Here is a 15,185-nt window from a genome sequence, read left to right as displayed (position 1 = left end):
ATTTTCATTACTAGAAGAAATGATAATTTAGCTGTTATTCACGATCTCAACAGCAGAACTGTGAAATTTTGATGCAGCACAGAAGGATTAAGGAGAAAATTTATCCAATGGCATTTTGGGTACTGAACAAAATGAAATAATCTTCCACTTTTCATGGTAATAAATCGTTTTAAACATTAATATTTGTTATACATTGTAAATATTTGAAGACAAAAAAGTTTGTATTAAATTTTGGTGTGATTTTAACGGCTGAAATAATTATTTGTCTTTTTTTTTTTTGTCCAACTGCGACTTCGTCTACATGACACTGTGGCACTTACAAGTTTCATGAAGAATACATGTACTTTCTGCATTCTGCAACTGGCGAAAATTGTCTTCATCATTTTCATCAAAATGAACTTCTGTACTGTGTATACATGTAGCACTTTGATGATTGGACTCTGTTACGCTACATGTTTATCCTTTGTGTGTGCCAGTTTGTACACACCAATACATGTACGTACACGCATTCGCGATCGGCTCAGTTAAAATGTGTCTCGGACACTGAATTCAGCCCAATTCAAAACATGATTCAGCAACTTTTGGTTTGAAATCGAGATCCCAGAATATTGTTTTCTCGGAATGTACAGCATTCACTAATGACTAAGCTGAAACTTCATCAGGTTAGCTGTTCAGCACCCTTCTTTAGATTTGCTTAAAAATGAAATGCTAAAAAGAAGACTTGTATTGGCTATGAGAATTTGGTTTGAACATGGGTTCCTAGCAGTGTCATATATTTAGAGTTGTAGGGTTGATGATGTCATCATTGATAAGAGTGCCCTCTAGTGACTGCAGGACAGTATTACTAAACAAAGTCAATATTGGAATATCATGGCCTGAAGATTATATTGGTGACTGAATTTCTCGGTGATGACATCAAACCGAAAGTTGCACAGTAAGACGGCCTTAAATCATGATGTGCCCTATTTCTTGCAAATGGTATGTAGGCGAGCAGTTACAAGTTAAGCAAAGAACGTTGGTCATTTCATCACAACTAATTGTTGACAAATTTAAATAAGGGTACATGATTCTAGGTAAAAGGTTGCAGAACAAGATTTTAATACTTATTTAGCTGACCCTGAAGACTTGAATATAAGACCTGGTTCCCTTATACTGAAGACAAACTGCACAGAAATGCCTCACATTTGTTCAAGAAACAAATGCATGTTTAGTCATGTATTTACTCCATTTTTTTTTTAAATTCAATTTCAATTCAATTTCATTTTTACTTTCTTCATCAATCCAGCATGAAATTCTATATCTCTTCTGCTTACCTGTATGCAACCATTATTCACTTGTCGCTTGATGACAAAAATGAATTCCTGCTTTAAAAACCATGATCAAATAATAATATATATGTATTTACCAACATACAGATCCTTGTCACTTGATTGGTGGCACTCTCATCATGCGACATTCATTATTGCTCCCATTCACGCCGGGGCTCAAAAAGTCCCATTCGCCCATGGTGAATGGGATTTACTATTCAACAGTTAGGATCATCCTTGTTCAGTGGAGCAGTATTTGTGTGGTAATGCATGCTGGTGTGCGCATTGAGTGTGCCCATAGCACATATTGTTCCCAAGAGCCAGTAGCTACAGAGTTGGGTTCAAATGTTTTGTGTGACGGGGCGGTTTGGAAGAGAGAAATACACGATAGAAGTTCATTTTAACTGTAAATCAAATGCCATATGTCAGTTACATGTATAAAACAAATATTGAGTGGCTTTAGATTGTGAAAAGGGAGGAATATTATCGCTCGGCAAGTCCAGATTTTACCTTGCGATAATATTCCTCCCATTCCTCTCTGAGCCACTCAATATTTGTATACCACTGCATAGGGGTTGAACAGTAATAAAAAAAATACTCTTTTCTTTGAATTGCTCAAAACCATCAGGTCTTCTTTAATCTGAAATTATCACTGCAATTACAAACGTACACTCCTGTAACTTATGTTTTTAACAGATAAAGTGACCTTATACTAACTTTTTACATTGGCATGTGCATAAGCGATTATAGGACTCAAAAAGCACAAACAGTGCATTAGTAATGTACGAGTACAGACATTTTACTTTTATTCTTAAAATGTGTTATAGGGCTCGTTCAATGACGGCCATCTCTGTAGGAGAACTGCAACTGCGTATTTTACTGAGACTGCAACCCTACTGTTCCACTTCAGTGGGCATACCAAGCTTGCTCTAAGATCCCAGTTACTTAACATCCACACAGGATGCAACTTCACACTTCATCGATTTCGCTTTTGCTACTTACGTGTTTACTTTCTTAGAGTTTAGGCACTCTCCCGAAGACGGTCAGAGCATACTGACCGGAACGTCGAGTTTATACCTCTGGTTCTTTTCAGAACCATTCTCTTAGTTGAGAAACTATTTGCACATGGGGTTGCCGCAAACCTTTCATTATTAACTGAACTGCTGCAAACTGCATGGCCTGAAATCAATCAAATTAGCTGGCCTGACTTGAACAAGACCTGCTTCCGAGGCAAAGCCCTCTGAAGGAGGACTTGTAAATACGGAAATGTCAGACCAGAATTAGAAAGGGTCAGTCTCAGTATAAATAATCTCTGTGAAAAGCAAAGACTTTCTTGCCAACTTTAATCAATGCACTTAAAAGGTACTACAGAATATGTGATGCGATCAAGCTAAATGAGTCGTTTGTCGACCCTGGTCAATTTTGTTTTATTACAGATTTGAAAAAAGCACAATCTCAGCATTACTGCTGTGAAAACCGCATGCTGGTACCATCTTTAATTAAAAAATTATTGAAGTTGGAACACCAAGAGATGTGATGAAGTGATGTGATGAAGTGGCCCTATTTTGGCCTGTATCTTCAAATAAACATTCCTGACAAACGACTCATTTAGCTTGATCGCATCACATATAACTCCAATGTGTCAATGATGATAAATTGTTATCAAGTTTTTTCTGGACGATGCTTTGATACGCAGTAAGACACCTGAGTGTCTGTGAAGGCTTTGTTTAAGGAGTTGAGGTCTTTTCTTCTGTTGTGTCCTTCTGTTCACTTGTGGCAGGTAATTGTGCGGCGCCATCTCTGTAATCTGGAAAGGTCTCCCACGGACTCGCTAGATCAAACTTGCGGAATTCCTGTGTCATCTCAATGGGCTCACAGACCACTCGCTTCAGTTCATCATCGTATCTTACCTGAAACACAACATGAACATTTTCAGGATTTCAGCACAGTAGTATGCATGGATACAAATACTCTGGATAATCAGTGCCGTACTCTAGATTTTCCCGGCTATTTTTAAACATTTTTTCATTCAAATTCACCAACTCTGACATTCTATTTTGTCAAAGAAAAAATTCACACGCTTTTAATACCAAAACCAATTTTAGTCATTTACCATTCAATTTCAAAGTTTGGTCACCCTCTTTAGTCAGCGGTTTGAATATATTCGTCATTACAGAGTCATTACAGGCTAGGCTGTTGTGTAATGGCAGCATTCAGAGATCAAATTGGTCTTTTATCAATCAATTTAAAAATTAAAAACTTGTATATGTGTTATGTATGATAAACAAGATGCACAAAATTGGTTACTCACATTACATTTTCGTAACGTGAGTAACCAATTCATCATACATAACACATTTTTCTGGATGTCATCTTTGGTGCTTAGGTAGGTCTATAGGTCTACTCTATCTACCATGGGGATAACAGTTACTAAACCTTTTCAGTAAGGTAATTACAGCCCAAGGAAACTCAAAAGTGCATCAAAAATGTAACGTGAGTAACCGTGGAATTGCCCTTAATCATTTTAATACCTCTACAAAACCACTCAAGGGGAAGTCCCTCCGCATAGGATGACCCTCAAACCCATAGTCTGTCAAGATACGCCTCAGATCTGGATGGTTGGAGAAGAACACACCATACATATCCCATACCTACAGATAAATGCAAACAACTTGAGATTTAAATGGAAGTCACTGGATAAAAAAATAAAAGGCTCATCCATGCTAACTTTTTGTTTAGAGAATTGTTCATACATGTTTGCTCACAGCCCACATGGGCACTTTAGCCTGAAATGTACATGTACAAGTTAGCAACCACAGACCAGGTAACCAAACTTTTTACTGCCATTTTTTTTGTAATGCCCATATTGCTTTTTTTATTTTTTATTATCTTATTTTGTACTTCATTATGACAGAACATAAACTGACATGGTTACTGCTCTGCTCTTTCTGTTTGAGAATCTTTCAAAGTTTGTGGCATTTTTGGGGGGCATGTCCAATCTGTATGCTGCCTGTTACTGGTTCTTTTCTAACATCAAAGGTGCACTTTTGTTCAGCGATTGCCAACATGTTGTTTCATATTGTTTACTAGTCATGCTTCAAGGATCTGCTGCAGCAGTTAAAATAATAATAACTGGATTTATAGAGTGCCAAATTGCCAAAGGATTCAAGGCACTAAACAAAGAACGAAACAGGGAAAGAAGACAAGAAAAGAGGACAGCCAAGTGTGATTTGATGAAAAGGTAGGTCTTGAGAGCCTTTTTTGAAGGACAAAACACTGCCAGAATTTCTGATGGGAACAGGTAGTGATATCTAATCCAGCAATGAATAAAACCATCAAATTTGGGGCTCCACGACCTACTTAAAGGGAATGTACAACATTTGCTTTTGCTACAGTTTTCAGAAATAACTGAATTTGGAGGATGAGTATGTTATAGCAAATATTGTTCAACTGACTTGTTTCACGTTTTGGGCTTGTAGATGCTGAAAAAAACATAGAAAACCAATCATGTTCTTGTAGTCTGGTTCCCTGACCCCACTTAAGATGAAACAGAGCAACTTGTAGACTTTGGGGAATTGTAAGGTCAAAGAATCAGTCTAGCAGGCTTGTACCCCTTTACAGGTGTGTAATCAATTGCAAAGAAAATGCGGAATAGCTAGATGTGAAAAACTAGGAGCAGTTTTGAAAAAAAGCCAGTTTTTTGCAACGCTGGTCCGCCGACCAGCATTGGAAAAATACAGTTTTTCTTGAAAATGTCAGCACATCAGGAGCCACAATTTTACAGGATGCTTTAGACTGTTATTCCCTTACAATTCAGCAAGGTATTTCGTGATAATTTGATCATTTCGTTGGTTGATGTTTGCAAACGTATCTTCCCTTTAAGACTGGCACCATGTAAAATGTGCTAATGTCAGATCCATGTCACAAAAGGTGTGACTGGAACGATGACTCGCACCCAACGGCTCAATTTCTGAGGACTAAAAATGAGTTTCAACCAAAATTACGTTGCCTTTAAATTACAATTTACATGAAAACTATTAACTTTCAAGGTACAGCTGTGGAAATGTTTAAATTCAAGTTTTAATGATCATTGAAACAATGATCATTTTGTGAAAAACCCATTTCAGAGCTAATAACGGTACATCCCTTTGACGAGAGTACCTACTTTAACCGCAACATGAATAGTTTCAACAAAGGAAATTAACTTTCTGTCAAACCTAGTTAGGCCACACAAAAAAAGTCTTCAGTTTCTGGTATTTTTTTTTTTTTCCCCTTCAAATGTCGGCTGTTGACTGCAAATGGTGCCCAACTAAATTCAGTGCAAAATATATGGGAGCCAAGAGAGGCCACATAAATAAAGCTTATATTTGATTGTAACCCCATCTAAAAACATGTTAAAATTGTGCAGCAGCAGGAGTCCAGTCGAACCAGTGAGTTTGGCAGTTTTGAGACATCATCTTACATTGAAATTTTTTTTTAAAAATTTTGCCGACGCGCATGGCTACGGCAACGCGCACGCATACCAGAAACCGGAGACTTTTTTGGGGGGCCTTATGACACATTTCACGAATGTTTCATAGTGCATAACATGCAAGTCTGGGACTTATGCAACAAATTATGTTGTAACTTACACATGTTACACAATCAAGTTTAGGTAGCGTAAGTCATTACGTAGCAACTGAAAATGAACTAGTTCAATGGCAAAACATGATCGTAGTGGAACCTGTCCTTGCTGAACTTAGCAAGGTTGATTCATTGCATACGTTGCATTGCGGTTGACGTAACTGAATTGCTTTCATCTGTCAGAGTTTTTAGAGATGCCGTACAATTCCAAAGAAATCAGACAAAAGAAATGTTTACAATGGTGGGCAGGCATGATTCAACGTCTGTTTTGTGACCAAACAGAAATTATACACAAAAAGCCACCATAAATGGGTGCTTAGGACAAATTCAGTTTCTAATAGGCACTTCCAGTGACATTGTTATCAATCGAAAATATAACAGTTTTCCCACTGGCTTCAAATTTATGATGTGATTAGGGTTACGTACGAACAGGGACAGACATTTTGTGACAAATGTCCAGTCTGTTCGTACGTATAAATCCTGATTATAAAATATCAAATAATTCCTCACATTGACTCCGAGTTTTCTAGGTTTTGACTAATAGCATTCCGCCAAGGTACATCTTCTTAAATAAGTCAACATTAGGGGATCATTAAATTTTAGGCTTTATACTTTGTGACTTTATCTAAAATGTCTGTCCTTCGTTACGTACGTAACACTTTTAAAAACAATATCCACTATATTTTCTAAAATACAAAACCAGTTATATCATTTGCAGGTGAGGATATTTGTTCGAAGCTTGCAATGTTTACAGCAAAAATTGAGAGACCAAGATCATAGTTTTATCATCAAAACTTAAAGGTCTTCTCAAATGTCACACTTTTTTGGGCCCATTAGTGAGGAATTGCCCAGATACATGTGCATGTATGGTTAGCGTGTTAGTGAACCAGTGATGATTCAACCTACCTCTCTTTCATACCAATTGGCAACTTCAAATACTGGTACTAAGGAATCGACTGGACTCAGTTCATCTGCATAGGTCTTCACTCTGATGCGTTCATTGTATTGTAACGACAATAAGTTGTAGATGAGCTGTTAAAAAGAATCAGAACAACTGAAATATGTTTATGGGTCATTAACCCTTACTCTCTGAGGGTAGTTTACTGCATGTCAGTTGGTTATGCCAATGCCCTCCAGCTGCAGTTTATTGGAGGATACTTTGATGTAGCAGTGAAGGCTCCAATTGGCAGGAGTTGGAGGCCCTGGAGGGTGCCTGATACTGACCAGCTGGGGGCACTCACTTTGTTATCAGAGGACTCTCATTGTTCTCTGTGGCATGTATTGGAATGCCTGTCCAGTTACCCTTGAAATGACATGGCAGATATTGGAGGGCCATGCAAAAAACATAGGAGATTTTCTTGAGGCACAATTGGCATGCGTTGGAGGGTCTAGTAGGGTAAGGGTTAATGCCACTAAGTTGTCTTAGAACAATCAATCTTGCTGAAATACTGAAATTGCTCAATCCGTTCAAAGAATATTGGCATTTAGATGCAATGACCCTAAAACCTGTTTCATTCCCCCCCCCAAAAAAAACAGCAGTTTATTATGTATTCTGATTGTTTGGAACAACAAAGAAAATGACACAGAATACTTGTTTCAACAACTGTCAACAACTGTAGTGCACAATATCTTTATTAACCCTTACCCTACTTGACCCTCCAATGCATGCCAATTGTGCCTCAAGAAAATCTCCTATGTTTTTTGCATGGCCCTCCAATATCTGCCATGTCATTTCAAGGGTAACTGGACAGGCACTCCAATACATGCCACAGAGAACAATGAGAGTCCTCTGATAACAAAGTGAGTGCCCCCAGCTGGTCAGTATCAGGCACCCTCCAGGGCCTCCAACTCCTGCCAATTGGAGCCTTCACTGTTAAGACTTGTTATCTGCCAAATAACTGCAGCTGGAGGGCATTGGCATAACCAACTGACATGCAGTAAACTACCCTCAGAGAGTAAGGGTTAACAACCCTGGTTAGGCAAACAATATGACTCATAGAATCCACTTTTTTTATAAAGACGGGCCTTCAAAAGGACTTTGTTGAATATTTTCAACTTTTAAACTGAGGTTTTATCGCTGGTGATGTTTCAAGACAATTGTGACGGCGATTCTCGAAATCACATTTTTGGGACGAAAGAGGTTTTAGGGTCATTTGTTTAAATGGTGATATTTTTTTGAACGGATTGAGCAATTTCAGTAATTATTTCACCTAAAAGTAGCTTATGAAATTGTCTTTCCAGTCATTATTATGTTTGGTGCTACATATTTTTTTAAAATATGAAATATGGTTTTGGGGGTTTGGGTTCCGCTTTTTTTTTACTAACCCTGTACATTATGTATGTGCATGCGTTTGGCCATTCGATCGCTTCAGTATGTACATACGCTACGATGTGCATTTGGTAAGAAAGAATTGAAGACTGACACTACAAAAACTGTTTTTTAGGTTCCTTTTAAGTTTTGATGTATCTTTTTGGCAGTTAATATAGAATTCCGTGAATTCCGTGTTGTCCTTATTTTCTGTGAAATTCTGTTCGTTTTCCGTATTGCGGAGGACTTCGGACTTTAATATACGGAAAGGAACCTTATTAATATTTGTGAGGCTTGAAAAGATTGACACCATTTGGGTCCCGCAGATTTCGTACTAAAGGGCGTCCACTGTACACTGTTTTTCAACAAAAAAATGACAGCTTCCAGAGGAGCAAGATTTTCTTTGGTAAGTGAAGAATTAGACAACATTTTGAGAAATAAAGGTCCACAAAAAATGAACGCAACCAAGAAGGCACTAAATACTGTGTAAGCGTATCTGCCCATGATTTTGAGATGCTGGATTAGCTTACGCTCAGAGCTATTTTGTCGAAGTTGGAATTGAAGAAATCCAAATATACTTCTTTCAGATTAAGTCAGCCTGATATTAATAAAAGTAAATATATTGGATGGCTTTTTCCAGGGATACAAGAATATACTGCACTCCCGAAAACAATATTTTTTGACTCGTGCAATAGCTCAAAGCCATCCAAAATTATATAAAAATGCACAAATAAAAACTAGAGGCCATCTAAATTGCAAGTTGGAAACTGAATAGACTTGGATTTAGATGGCACAAGGTTTTTTTTTAAAAGACGATCAAATTAACAGCAACTGACCTCAAACCGATGTGTTCTCGTGGGTACGTCTATCGCCGTTATATCAATCAGTGACTTGAACTGTGCATTATGGTGGTCTTTGAGAAATGTCATGACTGGGATGATGCCCTCTGGATTGATGAGCACTTCCAACTCATTGGTGTGGCTTACTTGGACTTGCTGCACATACTTGGGCAAACAATCTGCCACATATTTGCCATAATCCGCAAGTCGATTTGCTTGAAGCTCATTGCGTACACGTACTGTTGCTGCAGATGTTTTAACAACAAGAAAAATATGGGACTGCAATCGGACCAAAAAGGAGAGAAGTTGCTACGCACTAATGATGTGCAAACCCGACCCGAAACCGACCCGACCTGAAACCGACTTCGGGTCGGGTCGGTTTGTCCATCTTTTCAGTCGGGTCGTTTTCGGTGTTGCATTTTCATTTTCGGGTCGGATCGGTTTAGCCATCTTTTGTAAAAACGAAATAAACCGAAATAAACCGGAACAGTTGAGATATTTAGGTGATGCAATATTATTGACAGTCACTGTGACCGCAGGCTCGCAGCCCATTGTTTGGTGTGGCCACGGTATTAATTTCCCCAGTCGGATGGGACTGACAGTGAAATAGATACATTGACTTCTTACAAAACATACATACGTTTGACTGAAGAACCAGAGCACAGATTTCTAGTTGCAAGTTGACAAAACAGGGCACCTGAAGAACATATAAAAACAAAAGTATGTATATGTAATGTAGGCCTATAATACTCCTAGAACTATGAGGCTCCACGTAGTGGAGCCTCATAGGTTCAGAACCCCGCAAAATTACTGTCAGCACAAAACACTAATTAAGTACAAAACCGTCCATCCCAACCAAGCATTTTCCCACAGAACCGCTGCACAGTTTGCCCCTAAACTCCGTACAATACCTCATGACATACTCACGCTATGTGCACCCAACAAACATCGGTGGATTCTGTCTGTTTTTGGCAAAAATGATGAAAAATATACCCTTTCCGCACTGAGCCAACCTAACACTTGAAACGAGCACGCGCGCCCTATGATCGCAGTCATTTTCGGGTTCAATCGCTCGGAGCGCGCCGCGGGGGGTACGTACTTGCACTTGTACGCATGCGCATACTATCGTTCCGCTCCTACACCATACCCCCTGCGGCGCGCTCCGAGCGATCGAACCGAAAATGACTGCGATCATTCTGCGCCGTGCTCGTTTCAAGTGTTAGGTTGGCTCAGTGCGGAAAGGGCATATTTTTCATCATTTTTGCTGAAAACAGACAGAATCCACCGATGTTTGTTGGGTGCACATAGCGTGAGTATGTCATGAGGTATTGTACGGAGTTTAGGGGCAAACTGTGCAGCGGTTCTGTGGGAAAAAGCTTGGTTGGGATGGACGTTTTTGTACTTAATTAGTGTTTTGTGCTGACAACAATTTTGCGGGGTTCTGAACCTATGAGGCTCCACTACGTGGAGCCTCATAGTTCTAGGAGTAGGCCTATAATAAGTGGGTATGAAGCCTTCTAGTGGGACGCCCAGGGGTAATCAGACTTCTTTTTGCACTGTTGTGTAGATTTTACAGTAACTGTTTATTCATGCAGATTGTACTCCATGTATAAGCTTACTTGGCGGAAAAAAGGCACTAATTAGAGTTTCATCGTTACTAAGTATTATCAATAACCCTCCTATGCAAACATACATTCTGTGCCAAGTATATCAGTCAAAATCAAACAAATGACTGTTTTCAACAGTAATTCCCAGCCCACTCCCTCAGGATACTTTTTGTATTTTTAGAGTCATGATGATACAATAATAGCATGGTTTGAAATTGACAAATTTTGCGTGGTTTCAGATATATGGCCCAAACCACTGGACTCAACTTAGAAAATAGAAGGCTGACAGAGAGAAGCCTTCTAATTCTCAGATTCTAGAAGTAGGCCTACGAGGTGGATAGATCGAGTGGCAGGGTATTCTGCAATTGTGCCCAAAGCTGAAAGTGGCCGGTGATTAATTGCAACCAATTATGCGGTAATCAGTAATCCCAACAAGCTAAAGTTTACTAAAGCCTGGGTTTGCCGGCGGCACTCCCTATCAACAGAGGGCGCTGTACTCTCTAAGATAGGGCTGAATTATAATAAGATGTATTAAATTACCAACAACGGTTGTGTAGCACCTGTGGTCTAGTGGATAAGCAATGGATCTCATGAGCAGCATGAGCAGGAAGACCCGGGTTCGATCCCCGCTGGTGACATTTTAAAGTTTTTTTCCCCATCCCCAGTTTTTTTTCCCATCCCCATAAAATAAAAATATTCTTCTTTTATGGTAATCCTTACTTTTAGGACCCCTTTCCTATACAAGGTTAAAAGACTCACCAAAACAGCTGACTAAATGACACTCAAAAAGTGACATTCTGATATTTATTGACACATTTGAACATTTGGCAATGACACCTCTTGTCTTCAGCAGGTTTAATTTTGTAGAAAGAGGGCAGGGTTTAAATTTATGAGGGGTTAAAGATGACGATGAAAAACAGAAAATAAAATTAAAAAGCAAGATGGCGAATAGCCCGACTGCGTCTGGCCGTACAGTACTATCGCAAGCTCTGTAGTACGGCCAGACGCCCGATGCTTCCACAGAGACTGAATTTTGTTGGCCGCCGATGTAGCGATTTTGCTACATCTTTCGATCGCGATTATCTTTTCATCCAGGACACAAATTTCCAAAGTTAAGGTTCGTAGTGGTAGAGCAACTCATACCTTTTCGAAAAAACGTTGTTTGGTCTCAATATTTTCATCCATCTGGCCACAAGACGAATTTCAGTCATCAGATTCCACAAATATCGTCCCCCATGCGATCCCCCATGCGATTTCAAAATGGCGGCCGCGCTGTAATGTATGCAATATGCAGGCGCGCCCGCGCAAACTCATGAATATGCATAACAGTCTGTGACGTATGACCTCGTGTTTTTGGACGTGCGTGCGGCGGGGCCGTACGTCCAAAAACACGAGGTCATACGTCACAGACTGTTTATGCATATTCATGAGTTTGTGCGGGCGCGCCTGCATATTGCATACATTACAGCACGGCCGCCATTTTGAAATCGCATGGGGGATCGCATGGGGGACGATATTTGTGGAATCTGATGACTGAAATTCGTCTTGTGGCCAGATGGATGAAAATATTGAGACCAAACAACGTTTTTTCGAAAAGGTATGAGTTGCTCTACGACTACGAACCTTAACTTTGGAAATTTGTGTCCTGGATGAAAAGATAATCGCGATCGAAAGATGTAGCAAAATCGCTACATCGGCGGCCAACAAAATTCAGTCTCTGTGGAAGCATCGGGCGTCTGGCCGTACTACAGAGCTTGCGATAGTACTGTACGGCCAGACGCAGTCGGGCTAGATGGCGAACTGCAAAAAAAGGTAGGAAAGTCACATTTTCTTCGAAAGTGCTTTCAAAATTATAACTAACATGAGTTTGTCTGAAGAAAAAAGACTTCTTTAGCCTGCAAAAGTCACTTTGGTACTGAACAGTCATCTGCAAAAGTCAGTTTTGAACAGAACTCGTACACAATAGAGGTGTCCTAAAAGTAAGGATTACCTCTTTTATTATTTTAACATGTCTCAAACATTTTATTGTAGAGTAATATTTTCTTTTTCAGATTTGTGGCGCGGCTCAGGAGGATTTTTTTTAAAGGGAAATAAGTCCGAAATTGTAAAATGGCCTGATTCCCATCTTGTGAATACGAAGATACAACGATACTGTTGGCATGGAGCCAGACTAAAATTTGTCCCCGGAAAATGTTCAAGTACAAATAAAACAGTAACTGCGCATGTTCAGTGCATATCCGACAAGCTACTTAAGGTTTGCCGTCTCCGGCTAAATATCCACTGCCATATAAATAACAAACCTACCATGCCTACCTTGTTTTCTAACCAGATTTTTCGTGAACGTCACCACAGGTTTCACTAACATCGACGCCATTTTTAACGCTGACTATATTCAAAACACAGTGACCGTAGGTAATGGCTTATTTCTGCTAGATGCACTTCACAAATCTGCTAGATTTAACACAAATATGCTAAATCACCTATTATGGCTGTACAAACACTTTTACTACATGCAGATGTTTATAAAATTTCCTTTAACAAAAACAAAATCTTAAAACGTCCTTAAAATTAAATTGAATTTTTTTTTAATTGCACGTGTCTAGCCTGGCTTGCCAACAGTTTAAAGTACTTTAAAATGTGCACACATTTGCACGTCAGGGAACCTCAATTTAAAGCTTTTTTCAAAGCTTATCAGCTATATTTGTAAAAATTGTCAGACTTTTGTGTCAAATAACAATTTTACAGAATTCTGCTAGAAATCTGCCTACAAAATTCATTCTACTTAGTTTTCTGTCGAACTCGATTTCGTACGAAAATTTCTGTCAAATTTAGCCGAAATTCGGCTAAAACGGTCACCCAGTAAATTCAGAATATTCGTCGTCGAGTATGAGGCGCCACATACGACAGAATTTCAAGTTTAAAATATTTTTAAGATTTATGGACCGCCATCTATCTCATACAGACTAGACAAAAGGTGCACATCACAAACTCATTGGCACGCAGCTTCCGAGATAATTTCGAGCTTGTTTTAATACAAAATGACATTTTATGATTACTACTGTCAATGTTTGTATCTCACATTCATTAGGTCTTGCGCTTACTGACTTCATGTACCATATCAGGGGAATGTTCATGGCGGCTTTTTTTTCACAAGGAAAACTCTGACATGGCCCGAAGTATGCTGAATGCCATGCTATAAATTCTATCATCAAAGGAACAATTCCGACAATTTTTTTCACATATCTCCAGTAGTACTACTACTACTAGTACGCTATCCAGTCAATAGATCAGCAGCGTGGGGGTACATTTCAAACTTGAATAGGAGGCTACTCTTTTAACTTGGAACATGTTATAATGAAGACTTATTAGCTTCAAAGGGTGCTGACAGATTCCAAAACAAGGAACAAATATACAGGGTGAGGCTCTCCTGAATTGGCGAAAAATAATTTTATTTTCATGAGCACCTTGTAGATGTTCATATTGCATCCTGGGTATGGATGAAAAACAAGCAATGCACTCGGTTGATGCACAAACTTTTAACTTTTTTTCTTCAGTATTTTTTCCAAAGTTAAGTAATCATCAGTTCACCTATTAATGCACAGAATATACGACATTTTGTGTGAATACAATTCAGTTTTTAAGTTTTAAAAACAAAAGAAACAATCTTACAGACCCAGAGGAATGTGAAAGGTCAGTGTTGGAGGTGTGGCCTTGAAATCTTGATTCTGATTGTCCAAGATCGACAGGAACATAGTCTATGAGTAATGAATTAAGGGATTCCACAAAATTGTCTTTATTGTGTGTTAAGCTTTGAAAAGAAGTTTAATGAATAATAGAGGAAACCAATGAAAGTTGTAACTGGTTCACAGCCCTGCTGTAAGCTGCCATCCATACCCAAGATGCTGTGCAAATATGGAAAAGGTTATTACAAATCCAATCTATCTTTTGTGAATTCAAGAATTATCTGAACCACAGACTTCAACGAAAAATGCATGAAAATGTTTTCAGTTGTGAATTTTTGTTATTCATTTTAAGAGTGTGAAAACAAAATGTCTGGCCAACATCAGGTGTAAGTGCTTCTAGCAGCTTTCGAAGTTAGGGCCTGTAAACTCGGAAAGAATACAGTACTTCTAACGGTACACTCTAATCTTGTTAATCCCTTTGTCAACAAACTGGCCCCTGTTATCAGATACTGCTGCTAATCCCCTGCACTTGTCAATATCAGCTGTGTGACAGCACATGTGGCTTTATTACACTAAGTGTTAGGGATTATAAAGCCACGAAGGATTAAGATAGATTAGAGGGCTGGCCAGTTTACAGTTAGATTGACTGTTTTCTCTCTGAAGTTTCTAGTGGAGGTTACTCCCAATGAAATGTAGAGTGGTGGTTATAAATTTGTTGATGTCTAAACTATGGGACGATGTAGTGAGGGATAAAAAGATTCATCACATGAATAATGAAGCCTATATCAGGGTGATCAATTACTTGACAAACACTCAAC

General features: G+C 38.9%; 1 protein-coding gene across 2 annotated transcripts; it reads right to left on the bottom strand.

The window, feature by feature from the left end:
• Positions 1–2,850: 2,850 nt before the first annotated feature.
• Positions 2,851–13,108, bottom strand: LOC119737274 (NADH dehydrogenase [ubiquinone] iron-sulfur protein 3, mitochondrial-like). 2 transcript variants are annotated; one of them, XM_038211482.1, is made up of 6 exons: positions 12,989–13,108; positions 9,718–9,774; positions 9,075–9,322; positions 6,837–6,962; positions 3,839–3,958; positions 2,851–3,217 (listed from the first exon to the last, which is right to left on the bottom strand). In XM_038211482.1, the coding sequence occupies exons 1-6, from the start codon at positions 13,056–13,058 to the stop codon at positions 3,035–3,037; spliced, it is 804 nt and encodes a 267-aa protein (XP_038067410.1). In that variant the 5' UTR covers positions 13,059–13,108; the 3' UTR covers positions 2,851–3,034. The 2 variants fall into 2 exon arrangements, with proteins under 2 accessions (XP_038067410.1, XP_038067411.1); XM_038211483.1 differs by having other exon boundaries at positions 12,998–13,106.
• Positions 13,109–15,185: the final 2,077 nt, after the last annotated feature.

This window comes from Patiria miniata, unplaced genomic scaffold (assembly GCF_015706575.1).
Source record: "Patiria miniata isolate m_02_andy unplaced genomic scaffold, ASM1570657v1 HiC_scaffold_3, whole genome shotgun sequence".
Lineage (NCBI taxonomy): Eukaryota > Metazoa > Echinodermata > Asteroidea > Valvatida > Asterinidae > Patiria > Patiria miniata.
This window is presented reverse-complemented; position numbering and strand designations above follow the sequence as displayed.

Coding starts and splice junctions, on each gene's coding strand:
- LOC119737274 (XM_038211482.1), bottom strand. CDS start 13,058: ATGGCGTCGATGTTAGTGAAACCTGTGGTGACGTTCACGAAAAATCTG. Junction 9,323..9,717: donor CTCTGGTTCTTCAGTCAAAC/GTATGTATGTTT, acceptor AAACATCTGCAG/CAACAGTACGTGTACGCAAT. Junction 3,218..3,838: donor CCTTGAGTGGTTTTGTAGAG/GTATTAAAATGA, acceptor GTTGTGTTTCAG/GTAAGATACGATGATGAACT.